The sequence below is a fragment of the Dipodomys merriami genome, unplaced genomic scaffold, assembly GCF_024711535.1.
Source record: "Dipodomys merriami isolate MVZ:Mamm:240054 unplaced genomic scaffold, mDipMer1.0.p SCAF_25, whole genome shotgun sequence".
NCBI lineage: Eukaryota > Metazoa > Chordata > Mammalia > Rodentia > Heteromyidae > Dipodomys > Dipodomys merriami.
This window is the reverse complement of record NW_027203937.1, coordinates 13,364,625-13,385,314: the sequence shown is the minus strand read 5'-3', so window position 1 is coordinate 13,385,314 and position 20,690 is coordinate 13,364,625. Positions and strand designations below refer to the sequence as shown.

At 40.5% G+C, this 20,690-nt stretch overlaps 2 protein-coding genes across 2 annotated transcripts in view; one reads left to right on the top strand and one right to left on the bottom strand.

Moving 5' to 3' along the window:
* The window catches only part of Gab2 (GRB2 associated binding protein 2), a 190,436-nt gene that overhangs the window by 26,208 nt on the left and 143,538 nt on the right, over positions 1–20,690 (bottom strand). The window lies entirely within an intron of this gene.
* LOC138836360 (thymosin beta-10-like) lies at positions 13,655–13,945 on the top strand. Its single transcript, XM_070034918.1, has one exon. The coding sequence runs from the start codon at positions 13,655–13,657 to the stop codon at positions 13,784–13,786; it is 132 nt and encodes a 43-aa protein (XP_069891019.1). The 3' UTR covers positions 13,787–13,945.

Here is a 20,690-nt window from a genome sequence, read left to right as displayed (position 1 = left end):
TTTTCTAGAGTGAAAGAAATTGTTCTCACCTAGTAAAGTTTCCTGGGTGGTATGTGTTTTGGAGAGCAAATCTGTATTTAGTCTGTCCTGTTCATTTCAGAGATCAGAGGACACGCTTACTTCTTACTTTACCTGACATGCCTATTACATACCTCTCTTATACAGACCTTACTCTTTGTCCCTTATTCTTGAAATAGCTAGGTGGTTCTCCTCAAATCATTCACACTTGGAATGAAGCATTATTTATTTATTTAGTTTGGTGGTGGTGCTAGAGCTGGAAACCAGAGTCTCATGCTTTCTAGGCAAGTCATCTACTACTGAGTTACTTCAGTAGCCCCTGGAATGAAGCACTACAGTCATTTGTGTAGGGTTATGAGCACTTAACATTGGTACTAGGCTAGAATTTGCAGGTTAGTATAAAGGGTAGATATTTTTCTTGCAGTTAAATGCACACTGCAGTTAGAAAGAAAATTTTTATTCAGGGCAGGACTTCTGCATTTTCCCTAAGGGACTCTGGGAATATACTAGTGTCCTCATGAGACTCCTTTTCTCCAATAGATGCTGTAAGTTCACATTTAAACAACACATTTGACCTTGTAAGCTTTCTACAAAAATATTTAAAAATAACAGTATTTTAAAACTAACCAGCTTTTTTTTTGGGGGGGGGTCGGGTCGTGGGACCTGAACTCTGGGCCGGGGCGCTGTCCCTCAGCTCTTCAGCTCAAGGCTAGGGGTCTACACTTGAGCCACAGCGCCACTTCTGGCTTTTTTCTTTTCTGCTTATGTGGTGCTGAGGAATCAAACCCAGGGCCTCATGCATGCAAGGCAAGTGCTCTACCACTGAGCCACCTTCCCAGCCCAAAACTAATCAACTTTATAACAGGTGAGCTTTCTTCAACTCTCATTAAAAATTAGTACAAAACAGATAAAATCAGATAAAACTGTGGGAAGAGTATTATGAATCATCAGCAGTGGAATAACCACAAGAACAGTATCATACCCTACATCAATCCATGTAGTAAGGTTGGATTCTAAGAGCTCCAGCTTTGCCTAAGGAATTAAGACTACCTGTAGAATTATCTGATGAAGGTTTTGCTTTAGGAGAGGCAGTCTGGTACTAGTGGGAAAGGAACATGGGCTTTTATTGCCTGAATCTCAGCTTACTTGCTGTGAAACCTAGGAGTAGCACCAGAGTCCAAGGGTCCTAATTTGTTTTTTGGTGTTTTTTTTCTCTTATTTTACTTTATTTTTACTTTGAAGTATCTCATACATAATCAGGCTGGCTTTGAACTTGTAAACTTTCTGTTTTCCGCTTCTTTTTTAAAAACATTTTTAAAATTATCATCTTTAAGTAGTTGTACAAAGAAGTTCCCATTCTATAAAACATGCATGAATACAAGGTGTCCGACAACATTGTCACCCATTACTCTTGACCCATCCCTTCTCTAAATTGAGATTAGGTGATTACATAAATTTCACAGTATTGTGGAATAGTGATACTTAAAGTCACAAACACATTTTAACCTTCACAAGGCAAATCGTCATTATCGTGGTCTATGAAGTTTGTGAATTCTAAGAGCTTTGACAATACAATTATTTCTTCCACATCAGGTGATGTTTACATTTCTTTTCCTTTTGCTGTTCCCTCTTTCCCTCTCATTCCTCCCTTCTCATCACCGTCTTTGGGTTGCTTAGTTCTTTTTCTTCTATGTCCAGTGCGGCTAAGAAGGGTCCTACTTTGTAAATTCTATAAAAGTGCTATTGGTAGTTTTTGGAGAAGTAAGAAATGCCAAGGTGCCTGAACATAAGTGCACCTCACGTGAAAACTCTCTAGCTTCTTCCACTCATCTCCAAGTCTTGCCTCATAATGCATCAGCATCTCTAGGCTTTTTCACTGGGGCCCTAAAGAGAAGAATTGTCTTTTGAACACTATTAGGTGGACCAGAATTGAACAGGCCTGAGATGTGTGAGCAGACTAGAACAGGGATCATCAGTAAGCTATGACTCATGTTAAATCTGGTCTGGTTTTTTTTTTTTTTTGGGTCGGTCATGGGGCTTGGGCACTGTCCCTGCGCTCTTCAGCTCAAGGCGAGTGCTCTACCTCTTGAGCCACAGTGCCACTTCAGGTTTTCAAGTGGTTTATTAGAGATAAGAGTCTCACAGACTTTTCTGCCCGGGCTGGCTTTGAACTGTGATCCTCATATCTCAGCCTCCCGAGTATCTAGGATTACAGGTGTGAGCCACCAGCGCCCGGCCTAAATCTGGTCTGTTTTGGCGAAGTTTTACTGGAATGCTCTATACCTAAATGTTTATGTGTTACTTATGGCCACTTACACATTACAACAGCAAAACTGAGTATTTGGAACAGATAACATACAAATGGAAAAGTCTAAAATATCTACTGTTTGGCCCTTTACACAAGAAGTTTGTGAACTCCTAGACTGGAGTCTCATTCAGTTTTATATAATCATATACCTTCTTTCAGAATATTAGCATCTAAATTCATCACTAGAAAGTCAGAAGTCAGCTGAAATCTAAACCAATGAATCCCAAATTTTCAGTTTGAAGCAATAAAGAGAAGAAACTTCAAGAAAAGCGAGTTTGGATAACCAAGGAATACTTTTTTTTTTTGCTAGTCCTGGGGCTTGAACTCAGTGTCTGGGCACTGTCACTGAGCTTCTTTTGCTCAAGGCTAGTACTCTACCACTTGAGCCACAGTGCCACTTCTGGCCTTTTCTGTTTATACGGTACTAAGGAATTGAACCCAGGACTTCATATATGCGAGGCAAGCACTCTACCACTAAGTCACATTTCCAGCCCCCAATGCATACTTTTATAAAATGAATTAAAATCATAAGCATTTTTATTTCAGTATATTTTGGACACAAACCAAGTGGTTTCATAAAGTTCTCTAAAAAATCCTACATTATGGCTTTAAAGAGTCTGAATTATTATTAACATGTTCTTTTGATAAAATAGTAATGTTTTAATATGTGTGTATGGTATTTTATAATTTGCTTTGATGTCAACTAGTATATACACATACATGTATACAAGCACACACACACATACACATAGCCTATTAGGGGTGTGACAGAAATTGAACTGGATCTAGGAATCAATTTGGGAAGAAATGAAACAACAATTTTGAATCTTTTACCCAAGATAGTGTATGTCTTCATTTATGGAGTCTTTAATTTCTCCTAGTGATATTATTTTTTGTATAGAGATCTCAGCTTTTTTGTTGTTCAATTAGTTCCTAAGCATTTAATCTTTTGATACAATCATAAATGTAGGTGTTGAAAATAAAATTTCCAGTTATATTCTTATCCTTAATAACTTTGTCATTTCCCGATAACACTAAAAAGTTGGCAAGGTAGTACTCTGTTCACTTAAGACATGAAGAGAATGAGCTTCAGAGAAATGATGATACTCCACCTTACAGATCTATTAGGAAGTGTCCAAACCAGGATACACATCCATATCTTTTTTCACACTGAGTTCTGATCCCATTATACACTGGGGTAAGAGGGTAGATGAGAAGCATATGCTTTATACACAATGACTATACAGAGAACCGGTAAAATTAAAAGCACAACTCATGACTAATAAACATCCTGACAGGCCCTTTTTGCAATCTGATCTAAATTGTTTTTCAGTGACTTCTTATCACATTTCCATGTCTTATTTTCATCAAAACACTTATTGTCATAATTTAGACATTTTGTTTTTGAGCTCTTTCCCCTTTACTGTAAACTCCTTTAAGAGTCTGAGCCCCCGAGCTGGGCTCACACCTGCAATCCTACTCAGGAGGCTGAGATCTGAGAAATCCAGTTCAAAGTCAGCTTGGGCAGGAAAGTCAATAGAAATTTTTTTTTTTTTTTTTTTGTTGGTCATGAGGCTTGAACTCTGGGCCTGAGCGCTGTCCCTCATCTCTTCAGCTCAAGGCAAGTGCTCTACCACTTGAGCTACAGCACCACTTCCTGTTTTCTGGTGGTTTATTGGAGATAAGAGTTTCACGAACTTTCCTGCCCGGGCTGGCTTTGAACCGTGACCCGCAGATCTCAGCCTCCAGAGTAGCTAGGATTTCAGGCGTGAGCCACCAGCGCCCGGCGTCAATAGAAATCTTATCTTCAATAAACTACCAAAATGCTGGAAGTGGAGTTGTGGCTCAACTGTAGAGCACTAGCTTGGAGCTAGTACTAGGACAGTACCCCAGGACAGACACAGACAAAAAAATTCGGAACCCAACACATCCTGTTCACCACTGATGCCTCAGTGGTGAAACAAGCTCTCAGGTTACCTGACACAACAGTGTAATGGCTACCAGCCCTTGCACTCCCCACATTCACATAGAGGTTGCACTGGTTAGCTGTTCTCATTGGTGGCAGCAGAACTCGCAGACAGTTTCTGTGAGATAGGAGATGTCTTTTACAGAAGCCCTTGGCTGGAGAATTCACACTGACCTGGCCGAACCACCTTCCTGCCTTCTCTCCACAGGCATAAGACCCACACAGCCCAGTCTTCCTTGTTTTCGCTGGCTTTCCCCCTTTCATCCCTTACCACAGGCTCACTTCATAAGTGTCTACATTTTTATCAATGTCTGCTTTTCAGAGAACCAAACTAACACACCCAGTTTCCAGAACAGGGCTTAGTGAACATATGATTGCCTCTCACTCCGAAATGGCCAAGTCCCTCAGCTGGCTGCTCAGCTCTGTTGATGATGAGGTGAACTCCAGTGGATGTGAAACATCTGTCCTACAAAAGGTGAACAAATGTAACAGTGATACTCACTAGACACCATATTAAAAATGAACTACAGTATACAACTTGTGCGTGGAATGGGAGGGAAAAACTAGGAGAGAGTGAGGGAAGGGAAGTGACACTATCTGAAAAGAAATGTTCTTTTTGCCTGACTTACGTAACTATAACCCTTTCGTACATCACCTTTCTAAATAACTAAAAAAATTAAAAAAAATCTGTTCTACTCTTAGAGGAAACTGAAGTTATGGGGTAGGTAGGTCAATGGCAAAAGCTGATGTCATCTATTTTTAAAATAATATATATTTTTTATTGTAAAGATACTGCAGAGAGGGGTTACGGTTACATGAGTAAGGTATCAAACATTTTTACCCCCTCCTTTGTTTTGAATGTCATCTTTAAGAACAGTCATGCTGGTAAGGCCAGAGATGGGCACCACAAAGCAACAGAGATGGCACTGAATCTTTTCCAGTCCCTGACCACATACTAAAGTCTCTAAACATGTGCCTGGATCTATACATAGAATTTCAGGGGACAACTTAGTAGTCAAGAGCACTGATTCTGAGGCCAAACTGTCTGGCTTTGAACTGCAGCTCTTTTACTTACTAGTTGTGCAAACCAGGGAAAGTATATCATCATCCTTGAGCTTCAGTCTCCTTATTTGTAAAGTGGGAGTGATGAAAAAATCTCTCTCTCATAAGGTTATATGAGTGAAGATCTGTAAAATGCTTAGAACACTGCCTGTCATACAGTAAACTCATTTTAAGTATTAGTCTTTATTATTTATTAGTAGTACATTTAAGGAATAACCACTTTTGTCTTTTCCCCAAATGCAGAACCGTGTTTACTTTGTAATTAATACATTTACTAAATAAACCCTGCTGACTTTCCATACATGTACCTATCCAGGGGCTTGAGCTCGAAGCATGGGTGTTATCCCTGAGCTTTTCTTTGACTTAAAACTAGTGCTCTAGCACTTGAGATACTTTTTTTGCTCTTTTTTTAAAAAAAATATTACTGATATTTTATTCTTTCTTTTTCTTTCAGTGCTGGTGGCTGAATACCTTGAGCATTTAGGCAAGTACTTTACCCATAAACCACATCTCCAGCCTTATTCCTTTATTAAATATAATTTTTTATTGTTATAATTAAAAGTGAGGAGCCACAGTTTTTTGGTGTTTAATGGGAGTCAAGAGCCTCACGGGCTTTCCTGCCTAGGCTAGCTTTGAACTGCAACCCTCTGATTTCAGGTTCTTTTTTTTTTTTTTTTTTTGTCGGTCATGGGGCTTGAACTCTGGGCCTGGGCGCTGTCCCTCAGCTCTTCAGCTCAAGGCGAGCGCTCTACCACTTGAGCTACAGCGCCACTTCCGGTTTTCTGGTGGTTTATTGGAGATAGGAGTCTCATGGTCTCTCCTGCCCGGGCTGGCTTTGAACCACGATCCTCAGATCTCAGCCTCCTGAGTAGCTAGGATTACAGGCGTGAGCCACCAGCGCCCGGCTTGATTTCAGGTTCTTAAGTAGCTAAGATTACAGGCATAAGCCATTGGTGTCTGGCTCAAAGGTCAAGTTTTTACTCTAGCCTTGCCAGTCAGCTGTTTGCTCTCCCCTCTGTTGACCTCTGGATATGCTGTCATTGAGGAATTTGGAACCAAACACTCCCTAAGGACTCTTCAAGATCTCATATTCTAGAAGTTTCTCATACTATGCAATGTATTCCCTTTTGTCTTGGCTAATATGATTCACCAGCCAAGAAGAAATGTGCTGTTCATTGACCTCATCCAGAAAAGGGTGAAGAGGAGGCAAGAAAAACCAAACAGTAAAGAAATTGTACATGCATAAAATAAAACTTAGATCATTAGCATAACCCCATCTTCTCAGGCTTGCTAGGACATCATCCATTTTGAGAGATTTACTTATTTATTTATTTTGTACTTGATGCTATTTTTCAGTATTTAGAACTTCAGGTATTGTTGAATTTAAACCTATGAGTAAGAATCTCATTAACTTTCCAGGCTGGTCTGGTCTGACTTGTAATCACAATCCTCAGATCGCAGCCTCCTGAGTAGCTAGGATATAGACTTGAGTCACTGGCACCTGGCTCTTTTTCTTAATTTTTGAGAAACGAAGGAAGTTCTCCAAGTATTTGGGAATAAACATTTTTGTACTTATACTCATTTACCAAGCTCTACCCAAGTATTGTAACTAAATAATACAAATCAGTTAATTATATGTGTGAATTTACTGGCAACTCATTTATTGGGTCTCTACTAATGTGGTAGAAATAGAAAGACAACAGAAAAGAATGAAACATGGTCCCACCCAGTCTTTCACACAATTGCTTCCTCTGCTCAGCAATCTGTTGCCGGTTCCCTACAGCAACTGGGAACTTAAACAGCACCCCAGAAAGAAAACAAGAGAAACTTGAATTACTTGAGACAACCCTGCATTGACTAGGCTTTCACTGAATTGATTAAATTGTCTATTTCTGTTACTGGCCAGATGGCAGTTTGCTAATGAAGTTAAATGCAGAAAAATTAAAGAGTTTAAAATTTTCATACTTAAAAAATCTGGCAGATGTATTTTTGGCACAGAGCCAACCATGGTTCAATTAAAGTCAGGTAAATCTTGCTGAAAATGGAGGTGGTAGGGAGTCAGTAAGAAGAGTTCCAAAGGAGTTTGGAGGAGAACATAAACGGGAGAACAAATTGGCTCAGGAGTTCGCTCAAAGCTAGTATTCTGTGGTGTGCACTGAATGAGTGAACACAGAATGGAAAACTGGCATCACTTAGAAATATGGGCAGCAAGTCAGGCGCCAGTGGCCCACCCCTATAATCCTAGCTACTCAGGAGGCTGAGATATGAGGATCTCAGTTCAAAGTAGCCCAGGCAGGAAAGTCCATGAGACTCTTATCTCCAATTAATCACCAGAAAACTGGAAGTGGCACTGTGGTTAAAGTGGTAGAGTGCTAGCTTTGAGCTGAAGAGCTCTGGGACAGTGCCCAGACCGAGTTCAGGCCCTCCCCTCACTCCCCACACACAGCACAGTCCAAGTGGAGAGGGAAGTATGTTCTGAGGAAGCAGAAGTGGATTTTCTTCAGAAAATTCATGTAGACAGTGATAGCAACCCATAAATCTTCCATTGGGCACTGGGGCTCCTGCCACTGGGCTAATGGCAAGGAAGACTCTACTCTGTGAGAGGAACTATATAAATAACAGCAGGATATGGGGTCTGATCCTGGTTGGGATCTGAAGCTACAGGGAGTTAGGAAAAAAAAAAAAACAACTGAAGAAGAGGAAAGTGAGCAGGATCCCTGTGTTCACTTTACCTAGACAGAGGAGCAGGCTAGAACTGGGGTGACAGAGCACCCCAGAGCCCTACTGGAATGCTGGAGTGCAGGGTGGATTGAATTTGGTAGTAGATTCAGAGGCCTGAGCACAATAGCAGAAGCATAGGTTGGGGACCAGGTGATCCTGAAACCAGCAACACTGCTTTCACTGTTTCTAGGTAATTCCATTTTATGGATGGGTGAAAAAAAAAAAACACGCTGCTTTCTCCCCTCTCATTTATGCACTTTTAGAAATGGTCACATGGGGCTGCCCGTTTTTAATGATGCACAATTATGGAAAAATGATTATTTACTAAAACTGTCATTCCACACACACAAAAGAACACATTTCAAACATGCACACACAGAGTTGCTAAAAAAGAGAAGTTTAAAAATTTGAGTATATGTAGCCTTATGAAACTGATTTTATATATATATATATTTTTTATACAGAATAGGAAGGTTTATTTCAAAAAAGGTTACATTTTCTTTGAAACAGGAAAAACTGATTTTATATTGCTCCTCAGCATTTTCATTATTTGGGGGGACTCAGAGAATTTTCATAGTTCAGCCCCCATCTGCTATTCTGAAGTCTCTGCCACAACACAGTATTTTCACACTGTGTCCCAGGCAAGCCTGGAAGAAGAGGAGGGGTAGACATTTGGATCTAGGTCCAGCTTGTAGAATCTGACCATTTCTCTCGAAAGCATTCAAAGTGGCTCCCAATACTCGATCCATATATTGTGTTCCATGTAAGATTTGATTAAAAAATAACTCTTAAAACAAGATTTGAAAATCACTCCTAGTTTACTGTTGAAGAAGGTAAAACCTTCTGATTTCTGATGGCTAGAGAGAGATGACAGTTCAGATCCTAGAGATGAATGACATTTTTCACTGATTTTGTAACATTCACAATCTTATGTACAGCTGTCTGTAAGTGGATGTTTCATCATAATGAGGAGTTTCTGGGGACCAGGGTTACCTTACCACTAAACACAAAGTTCTCATACTATCTCTGTTTCAAAATTAAGAATTAGAATGGGTTTGGAATCTGCTCTGGGACCAAGTCAGTAATCATTTATTACCTTCCTTCACGAGGGCTAATCAAAGGAAAATTAAAGAAAGGGAGAGGAGACTTCAAGAGATAGTTGGGAACCATCCAGCTGCTGGTGCTGAGGATTTGGGACGAGATGCTCACATCTTTGAACAGTCTGTGGGTTTTGGCAGGTAACACTAGACTTAATCTATGCTGGCTGGCTGGGGAGTTGAAGAGGAATGTCTGATATGAAAGACAGAGCCGGAAGAAGGATCGAGGTTTAAAATGAAGAGAGTAGGGTCAGGTTTCTCTCTGTCTCCTTTTCCTCCTCCAGAGTCTGGACTTCCCTGAAGGTCAGAGCTGGGCCTGGTGTAGGACAGTGCAGAAGGGTCTGTGGGAATTTTATAGAGTTCATATTTCAACTCAAAGCTTGATTTAAGGATGAGTAGGCCCAGCTGTAAATAAAAATCATCAAACAAGCAAAAGATTTAACAGGAAGGTCTGACATTTCAAGGCTACTTCGATTTTTTTCTTTTTAGGCAGGAGGATTTCACATTTGGCTGGAAACTGGTCTGGATGGAGGTTTTATTTTCCTCATTGTCTCAGTGGAAAAAAGGGTGGGTGATTCAGACAGCAGCCTCCGCCTTTGGGCTGGGGCCTGGGTCAGTCTCCACTTGGTGTGTTCTTTGCTCCTCAACAATGAGTCTCAGCCTGGGGAAACACTCTCATCTCCCACGCTGACTCTCAGCTTCCAGCCAGGGTTCCCAGAGGAGTTGGAAATCTGATTTCATTTATATATTAAGAAAAGCAACCACAAACAATACAACCCCACAAATGGTGGGGGGAGAGAACAGGAGGAAAAGGCCCTCCCAGGGATGAGTAGAGAGAAGGGTGAGGTCTCTGAGAAATGATTCTTACCTCCCCACCCTACTCCACTCCCAGCGCTCCCACTCTCTTTCATCAGAGAAAGCACCAAGGACATTAGAAGGCCTCTGAGTAGGCTGCTGGGTCTTGCATAGCCCTCTATGCTGTAAAGGTCCAGTGGGAATATAGGGCTCCTGATCCTCTCCCCAGCGAGGAAGGAGCTATCTGAATACCCTTAGTCACATTCTTCCACTGGATGCTAAACATTTCCTCACAGGCATTCCTATAGGTATTACAGCACCCCGAAGGGACCCAGGACTTAAAATATTCTTCTGGGGAATTAGTTGGGAAACACATAGATTATTAGAAACTTAAAAATATTCATAAAAATTGACATGGGGTCAGTCTCACCAACTTTTTTTTTTTTTTTGGTAGGGAAAAGATTGAGAACAGTTGGTTGGAAATTGGGAATTTTTCACTCCACACAATTATAGTCATACAATGACTATGAAATGTCGCCCAATTTGATATCTCAAAATGAGATGCTTCTCTGTATCTTGCTGATTGAATCTGCATATAACACAAGGCTTTGGTAAGCTAAACCCCAAGCTCAAATTCACAGTGGTTTGCTGATTGCTATAAGACAGATCTAAGACCATTATTATGCACTTTAGTCTTCAGAGATTAATAAAATGGATAATGGCATCTTACTTTCAAAATAGTCATTTCTCAGTAATTTGCGGTTCTTCCTTCTTGCTATTTTGTGACTTAGATTCAGCCATGACAAACATGCCTGTGAGAAATGGTTTGAACAAAGGAGGAGTCGGCACACACAGCTCTAGAATGCTTTCAGGCCATGCTGCACAAGTGCCCTATAGCACTATGTCCTTCCTTTGCAAAAGGAATAATGCCAGGAGCCCTTACCTATGTGATATTCTTTCTCTGTACTTAAAGGAGACTGCAGAAGTCTCTAAAAATGCCAGAGATTTAAATCATATCCTCTTCATCTTGTTCTACCAATATAAAAATAATCCTTGTGGAAAATGTTGTAAAGGCAGCTACTGTTCACACTATGTCTTACAATTCTTGTGTGAGGCAGCATCACCTCTATTTTGCAGAGGAGAACACTTCAGGGAAGTAAAGTTACTTATGAACCATCATACAGCAAATAAGTAGTAGCACTGGGATACAAGCCAGTTAGGCTGCCTGTCAGAGTCCATACGATTACATTGAGGGAATTAAAAGGAAGTAGAAATCCTCATCTTTGAGGATTCAGAAGGGTGAGGGCTTTCCTAACAACAGATGACTCCTGAGCACATGAATAATTCACCAAAGCTCTCTGCTGAGAGCTGGTTCTTTTTGTGTGTGGTACATCTGGTCAGGGCCAGCTGCCCATGGCTGGGCCACAAATGTGCGGGGCTTGGACCCTCCTGTTTGTAAACAGAGCTCAGAGAGGCTCTGCTTCCTTACACTGGATTATGAAGGCTATTTTGACTCTCACAAGGAGATAGGACTCTTACTTTTGTTTGTGTGTGCATGTACACACATGCATGTGCACACAAAAACAAGTTCCAATAAGCTCTTGATTATTTGTTCTTGGAGTTGCTTTTCCTCCTAGGCCATCATCCTGAATTCCTTCTTGATATCATATTCACTTTCATTCCTGCTCTGATCTTGATCCTGCAGGTTTTTATCTTAGATATTTTTTGGCTGAAATATGTGAAGAACTGGAGGGTGGCACTAGAATTAAGAATCTGGGGGTGGTAAGGGAAAAAAAAAACTAACATAGATTCCATCTGCCACCAAAACTCTTCCAGCCCAAAGTGAAAAACAAGTTTTCAATAGGTCCCATCACAATCTGAAGGAAAAGAAAGAAAACAAAGAAAAAAGGAAATATTTGCTTTAAGGAGGGCCCTCACATGAAGGGCTGGCTACAGGACCAGGCAACAGGCTGGGATGTGGACTCAACAGCCCCAAGGGAGCCCTGCTATGCAACACAATGTGCTTCATCCTTCAGGAAACAGCTTGGTACTGCTGTGAGCCTGCAGTGTGTGTGGATGCCCACTGCAAAAGCAGAAGCATTGGGTGAGAACACAAATGATCTTAAAATAGTTTACAAAAGGAAATTGAGACTCTGAGCAGGCGGCTTGCACACATAGTTGGAGAGTAGTGATTTGAAACAGACATCCTCATGTCCTCCTTCCTCCCTTTCCCCTCCCCAGATAATATCAATAGAACCTGTTGACTGGACTAAAGCCCCACTAAACAGAAATTTCAAATACACGCACCCATGCATGAGCACACATCATTGGCTGTGATAAAACCTTATTTCGTTACCTGAGGGCTTCACAGAAACCGTATGTGATTGGATTTTTTTTCCTGTTCTAGGGCTTGACCTCAGGGCCTAGATGCTGTCCTTGAGTCTTTTTTTTTTTTTTTTTTTTGGCGGTCATGGGGCTTGAACTCTGGGGCTGGGTACTGTCCCTGCGGTCTTCAGCTCAAGGCGAGTGCTCTACCTCTTGAATCACAGCGTCGCTTCCAGTTTTCTAGTGGTTTATTAGAGATCAGAGTCTCACGGACTTTTCTGCCCGGGCTGGCTTTGAACCATGATCCTCAGATCTCAGCCTCCTGAGTAGCTAGGATTACAGGCGTGAGCCACCAGCGCCCAGCTGTCCTTGAGTCTTTGTGCTCAAGGTTAGTGCTCTACCATTTGAGCCACAATGCCACTTCTGGCTTTTTCTGATTAGTTTATTGAAGAGTCTCAAGGACTTTTCTACCCAGGCTGGCTTCAAACCAGGATCCTCAGATCTCAGCCTCTTCAGTAGCTAGGATTACAGGTATACCCGGCTTGTGACTGGATTTTTAACAGCAGGTTGTCTTTCCAGAAGAAAGTCTACTTTTCTCAGAAGGGTCTAACAAAGACTCCTCAATTTTTACCATAGGCAACCTTGCTCTGGTGTTTAAATCTCTAACAAATAATCTTTTACAACTTTTAACAGGCAGACTGCTGAGAAAATACTCATTTGTTACTCCTTGGACACTTGCCATCCTAGCTGATACCTGGTGTCACAGTCCTCTGTGACCATGGAGTTATATTTCTGTCCCTTCACTGGACTATTTATAAATACTGGCACCATACTGATCATCTGTGCAACCTCACTGGTTATGATGGGGGCTGGCACAAAATAAATGCTGAATGAATGTGTAAATGAACAGACTTTTATATCAATGAAAGCAAGACTAAAGAATATGGTTTCTACATATTCAGTGCACTTAAAATTTATAGAGTAATAGTAAGAATTCAGATAATACCTTTTAACTATACTTAAAAATATCTTTTTTGGTCTCTTGATGCTGCAATGCAAGTGGGAGCACCAGACCTTGCACTTGGAGCCAGATGCCATGAAGTGTTATAAGAAAATGGCAGACAAGGGCTGGGAAGATGGCTCAGTGGTAGAGTGCTTGCCTTGCATGCATAAGGCCCTGGGTTCGATTCCTCAGCACCACATAAGCAGAAAAAAGCCGAAAGTGGTGTTGTGGCTCAAGTGGTAGAGTGCTAGCCTTGAGCTGAAGAGCTGAGAGACAGCTTCCAGACCCAGAGTTCAGGCCCCATGACTGACAAAAAAAAAAAAAAAAAAAGAAAGAAAGAAAAGAAAAAAAGAAAAGAAATGGCAGACAAGTCTGACATGGGGGAGATCGCCAGCTTCAATAAGTTGAAGCTGAAGAAAACTGAAACGCAAAAGAACACCCTGGCGACCAAAGAGATCACTGAACAGGAAAAGCAGAGTGAAATTTCCTAAGAACCTAGAGTGTCCTTGCCCCCACCATCTCAGAGACATCTCGTGATGTGGAGGAAGAGCTACCTGAAAAGTGGATAGGAGCCACCAGCCTGCACTGTGAACTCCATACCAATGCCATCAGCCTGTGGGGCTCTGAGGGGACGCCACTCTCCCCATCCGACTGCCAAATTCTCGGTTTGCCCTGGGATGTTATAGAAAATTATTTGTATGATTAATGAAAATAAAACACACCTCATGGCATGGCAAAAATTATCTTTTTTTTTTAAAAAAGGTATTCATAGCACAAATATTTCTTTTACTACATCTGGAATATGTTTTTCTTGGTGGGAACATCTCTAATCCCCTAAGAATATATTATGATTAAAAGCAATTTGCTTTTAAAAGGTGGAGATAACTCTTGGGTCCATCTCCCATATTTACAAAAGCTGTGAGGTAAGGGGCTTTGTAGAGTTTCTTCCCTGTCCTTTAGTTCTTTTTCTTTTTTTTTTTTTTAAATCCCTACCGCCAATTTTTTCTTTTTAAATAAACATTATTCCTCACCAGGAACAAAAGAAAGGGGGGTGGGGAGAGAAACAAATAAAATTTATGGAGTCTATAAATGACAAACATCTTGGGGGAAAAAAACAGAAAATATCACAAAAGAAGCAAAGGTGACACCAAAGACCTTAAGGGTAACTTGGGCTCATGATCTTTTCCCAAGGATGCTAAAAATTATGGAATTTCTAGGGCAGGACATTTGGTCCATAACTTGTGAAGCCTAGTATAAAATGAAAAGGCAGAGCTCCCTGTTCAAACATTACCAACTCCAACATGGACATATTCCTTGCTAGGAGTATGGCCCTGGGTGACACATGGGTATCTGGGCATGAAGCTGGTCCTTGGTCCAAGGATCCTTAAAGCAGGTGGTTGTCAAAAAAATCACCTGAGGATTTTTTTTTCTTTAACTGAGATAGCCAGTACCAGTGGCTCATGCCTATAATCCTATCTACTCAGGAAGCTGAGATCTGAGAATCAGGGTTCAAAGCCAGTCAGGGCAGGGAAAGTGTGAGACTCTTATCTCCAATTAGCCAGAAAGTGGAGCTGTGGCATAAGGGATAGAGTGCTAGCTTTGAATGAAAAAGTTCAGAGAGACTGCCCAATCCCCAGCTGACGTTCCAGTTGAAGACCTGCATAACTGTGCCAACTGAAAAAAAATCACTGAGATAAATTCACATACTATAGATTTCACCACTTAAAAGTGCAAGAATTAGAGGTTTTCTGTATATTCACAAAGTTGGGCAACTATTATCAGTATCTAATTTCAGAATGTTTTTTCATCTCCAAAAGAATCCCTGCAATTCTCAGCAGTCACTCCCCACCCTCCCACTATGAACTGCCAATCTACTTCCTGTCTGTGGATTTGTCTACTTTGGAATTTCATATAAATGGATTTATAAAATATGTAGATATTGTCTTTTAGTCTTGAAGGTTCATTCATGTTGTAGCATGTACTGGTACCAAATACTGGCTGAGTAATACTCCATTATATGTGTAAACTACATTTTATTGACTAATGGGCATTTGAATTATTTACAACTTTTGGCTATTATAAGTAATGCTGTTGTGAACATTTCTTGTATAAATGTTTATGTGAACATATGTTTTCATTTCTCTTGGGTAAATGCCTAGAATAATTTCTAGATCATATTATTATCCTATGTTTAACTTTTTGGAAAACATACTTTTCTAATGTGGCTGTTATCATTTTACATTCTCATGAGCAAAGTAAAGGTGAGATGCTGTGTTTCCCACATCTTTGCCATCGCTTGATATTGTCCATCTTCTTAATTACCTCCATCTTAGATATGAAGTGGTACATGTGCTACTGAGGTTCTGATATGCATTTCCTTGATGGCTAATGAAACTGAAAATCTTTCCATGGCTTTGGCCTTTTATAATAGATCTTCTCTAGAAAAATATCTATTGAGATCATTTGCCACTTAGCTTTACTTTTTAAAGGAATTTTATCATTTGTGTGCCAGTATTGAGGCTTGAACTTAGGGCCTACGCACCATCTTCTCTTAGTTTTTTTGCTTAAAGCTGGCACTCTATCACACCTCTACTTCCAGCTCTTTGATAGTTAATTGGAGATAAAAGTCTCATAGACTTTTCCTGCCCAAGCACGCAAACTTGATCCTCAAATCTTATCCTCCTATGTAGCTAGATTACAAATATGAGCCCTCGGTACCTAGCTTTTTCAGGACTTTTTTTGTTTTTTTTTGTCTTTTCTTTCTTGGTACTGGGGATCAAACCCAGGATGCTGCATTTGTTAGGAAAGTGCTTTGCCACTGAGCTATAGCCCAGTCCATTTTTTAAGGACTTTTAAGAAGAATTTTTGAACAGTGAAACCAAACTTAGAAATGTATGCTAATAAAAATCATAAAATTTGAAATTATTTTAAGTTTATTAAGTTAATTATTTATGACAAGTGTGATAAATTGGTACATGTATATACAATGTGTAATAATCAGAGTAGTTAGCATTTTCATCACTTAAAAATTTTAATTGCCGCCGGGCGCTGGTGGCTCACGCCTGTAATCCTAGCTACTCAGGAGGCTGAGATCTGAGGATCGCGGTTCAAAGCCAGCCCGGGCAGGAGAGACCGTGAGACTCTTATCTCCAATAAACCACTAGAAAACCGGAAGTGGCGCTGTAGCTCAAGTGGTTGAGCGCTCACCTTGAGCTGAAGAGCTGAGGGACAGCGCTCAGGCCCAGAGTTCAAGGCCCATGACCGACCAAAAAAATTTTTTTTTAATTGCCTTATTATACATACTTATGGAATATAATCTGATATATATATATATATATATATATATATATATTTTTTTTTTTTTGGTTGGTCGTGGGGTTTGAACTCTGGGCCTGGGCACTGTCCCTCAGCTCTTCAGCTCAAGGCTAGCGCTCTACCACTTGAGCTACAGCGCCACTTCTGGTTTTCTGGTGGTTTATTGGAGATGGGAGTCTCACGGTCTCTCCTGCCTGGGCTGGCTTTGAACCTCGATCCTCAGATCTCAGCCTCCTGAGTAGCTAGGATTATAGGCATGAGCCACCAGCACCCGGCTAATCTGATATTTTCATACCTATAAATGATGTATGTTGATCAAATCAAGGCAGTCAATGTTTTCATCTCTTTATCATTACTTTATATTAGGAAACTTTGAGACTCATTCATCTATATATTTAGAAAATATATAACAGACTATTATGAACTAGTTATAGTGCTATAGAAAATGAATTAAATTATTTTATTTGACTACCATAATAGCGTAAAAAACTCATTTCTACAAATACTACTTAAGGGTCTTTGTCTCAGAAACAGTTCTGGGTCCTGGGTATAAAGCCAGCAATATGACAGCGTGACTGGGTATATACACTCGATTATATTCCAATGTCTACACCTAACCATAAATGGAAAATGACTTCAAGTAGATAATGTATATAATGACAATAAATTAAATAGGGATAAGGAGCTTGATAGTGAGGTTAGGGCAGATGTTTATGATGATGAACTATTTTTGAAAGTACCTGAATGATTAGGAGAATAGATTGTGTGAATATCAGAAGAGAGAATGGAGAAAGTGTATCTCCAAGGCAGTCCCCCGCTCCCCGCCTTTTTTTTTTTTTTGGTCAAGGGGCCTCTGAGCTGTCCCTCAGCTCTTCAGCTCAAGGCAAGCACTCTACCGCTTGAGCCACAATGCTACTTCTAGTTTTCTAATAGTTTACTAGAGATAAGAGTCTCACGGACTTTCCTGCCTGGACTGGCTTTGAACTGTGATCCTCAGATCTCAGCCTCCTGAGTAGCTAGGATGACAGGCTCAAGGCAGCTCTCTTGGGCCTGTGATGAGAACAGGACCACAAGTGTAACCAGCTGGGGAGTGAGAACTGAGAAGTGACGGGCCTTAATGGTTAGGGTGAGAACTTTGGGTTTTATTTAAATGAAATCTAACTGTGCTGTAGAAGCCCATTTTCTAGCCTTCTTCTCTTTCTGTTACCCTACCTCTCCCAGCCTCTTATGGTCATTATGCTACAAAAATAAGTAGCATTTTCATACACTAACAACACATTCACTGAGAATAAAACCATGATGCAATCTCACTCACAGTCACTATAGCAACAATATCTACTTTATGAATGTAATCAAAGAAATTAAAAATCACTGATGAAACAGTACAGAGGACTTATAAAAAGTGGAAAGATTCTGTTCATAGATTGGAAATATCAGTAACTAAAATGTCCATACCACCCAAAGCAATTTACAGAACCAAAGTAATCTTCATGAAATACCAACTCTATCCTTCATAGGAATAAAAAACTATCCTAATATTCATATGGAAGCACAAAAGACCCCAAATAACCAAAGTAATCTGGAGCCAAAAGAGCAACGGTAAAGGCATTACAATTCACAATTTCAAGACATGCTACAGAGCCATAGTAACTGAAACAGTGTAGCATTGGCAAAACCCCCCAGACATACAGACAGTAAAACAGACCATAGATTTCATAAACAAACATATACATCTATGGCCAACTAATTCTTCACAAGAGCATCAAAATCATACCATGTATAAAGACAGTTTCTTCAATAAATGGTTCTGCAAAAACTCCTCATCCTTTCTTTTTTTGGGGGGTCCAGTCGTGGGGCCTGAACTCTGGGTCTGGGTGCTGTCCCTCAGCTCTTCAGCTCAAGGCTAGTGCTCTACCACTTGAGCCACAATGCCACTTCCAGCCTTTTTTCTTTTTGCTTATGTGGTGCTGAGGAATTGAACCCAGGGCCTCATGCATACAAGGCAAGTGCTCTACCACTGAGCCACCTTCCCAGTCCTCCTCATCCTTTCAAAAAGTCAACTGAAAATAATTTAGAAATCTAAACCTAAGACAAGATTTTGGTACAGGAAGTGGTTTTCTGGACATGACCTTAAAAATACAAGCAACAAAAGCAAAAGAGACAAAATAAAATCAAACTAAAAAAGCTTCTTCATAGAAAAGGAATCAATCAACAGAGTGAAGAGATAAACTGCAGAGTAGGAGGATATATTGTTAGTTTTTGTGTTGGTACCAGAACTTGAATTCACAGCCTTGTTTTCTCACTGGGCTCTTTTTCATTTGTGGCTGGCAATCTGACAGCCATGACTCCATGAGTCCAGCCCTGCCTTTTGCCAATTAATTGGAGATAGAGTCTTTTGGGCTTTTTCTATGCAAGCTGTCTTTGAACTATGATCCTCAGATCTCAAGTCTTATGAGTAGCTAGGATTATAAGCATTAGCCACTGATGCATGTCTGAGAGACTATTTTTGAAAATTCTTCATCCAAACAAAGGATCAGTATCCAGAATATATAAAGAACTTTGGGCATGTTTAAATTGGATTGTTTGGCTGTTGAGTTGTAAGTGTTCTTTATAATTTGGAATTATAAGCCCTTTATCAAATATAAAATTTGAAAGTATTTTCTTCCATTCTAGGGAAGGAACTTTTTTTTAAAACTATTGATTTCTCAGCACCAAACAAGATTTGTTGAGTCAGTCCCCATAAGCTAAAAGAACAAAGTTTTTCAGGTGAGTCTAATCCACAGATTTGTAAACAATGATCTAGTGCAGTGTTTCCCAACCCCAGTGCTTCTTCCCACACCCTGCCATAATACTGGGACTTGAACTCAAGGCCTTGTTTTGCTGGCTTCCAAGATCCCAGTTCTTTTTTTGGGGGAGGGGGTCTGGTCATGGGGCCTGAACTCTGGGCCTGGGTGCTGTCCCTCAGCTCTTCAGCTCAAGGCTAGCGCTCTACCACTTGAGCCACAGTGCCACTTCCAGCTTTTTTCTTTTTGCTTATGTGGTGCTGAGGAATCGAACCCAGGGCCTCATGCATGCAAGGCAAGTGCTCTACCACTGAGCCACCTTCCCAGCCCCTCTTTTTTTTTTTAAGCTTGTTTTTAGATGGAGTCTTTCATTTTTGCCTTGGCTAGGCCCCAACTGCTATCTTCTTACTTTGCTTCCAGAGTAGGTGGGATTACAGTTACATACTATCGTACCCAGCTCAAATATTAACTTGCATACAAACCACTTGAGGTTCTTGATATAATGAAGATTCTAATGGAGACAAAAAAAGCACATTAGGATACCACAGTAAGGTAATGTGGCTGGATGGCCTCAGGAAGCCCATGCAAGCTATTCGTTTGCAGTTACAGTCCCCACCAACTCCTGTCACTACCTCTGGAGAATGTGAATTTCTCTGTGGATCAACAAGGAGACAGCTGGATGTACATCAGAGCCTGAGGGATATGCAGGTGCATCTGTTTGCAGATGTGGTGGTCCGTGGGACCTATTCTGAGACACTCACTGAAAGCTGTAAAAATGTGGCTGCAGAGGAAAACATGGCTGCAATAATCTGTGATAGTGTTCATCCGAACTTCAGAAAGTAGAGCCAAGGGCAACTAAGTAGTGTCTACTAGACTTCCAGTGCATGCAGGTGATGTGGGATCTTGTTTAGATTAAGCCTTGAGTTTGGGGACATGGTCCTTCATGAGCAATATATCTTGATGCTTATTCAAACTGCAAGGCACATACTGATGCAGGCACAAACGATTTCAGCTGAGATGACTAGCATTTATAGTCTGGTTCTCCTGAGAAAAGAATGAGATTGTGTCATTCTTACTCTCCATCTAGGGGCTACTTCTGGTAGAACTATGGACTAAAACCTCATTTTAACAGCAATAAACTTCATTTGGCTTATGAAGACTTGATATAAGGAACTGTAGGGAAAGCAAATGGGCACTTTTGTATGTTTTGTGAAGTGTATCATATAAATAGAGGATTTGAAAGGGGGACACTGATTTTTATGCTGGCTTATCAGAATGCTACCCATTTTGTTACTTA

Coding starts and splice junctions, on each gene's coding strand:
- LOC138836360 (XM_070034918.1), top strand. CDS start 13,655: ATGGCAGACAAGTCTGACATGGGGGAGATCGCCAGCTTCAATAAGTTG.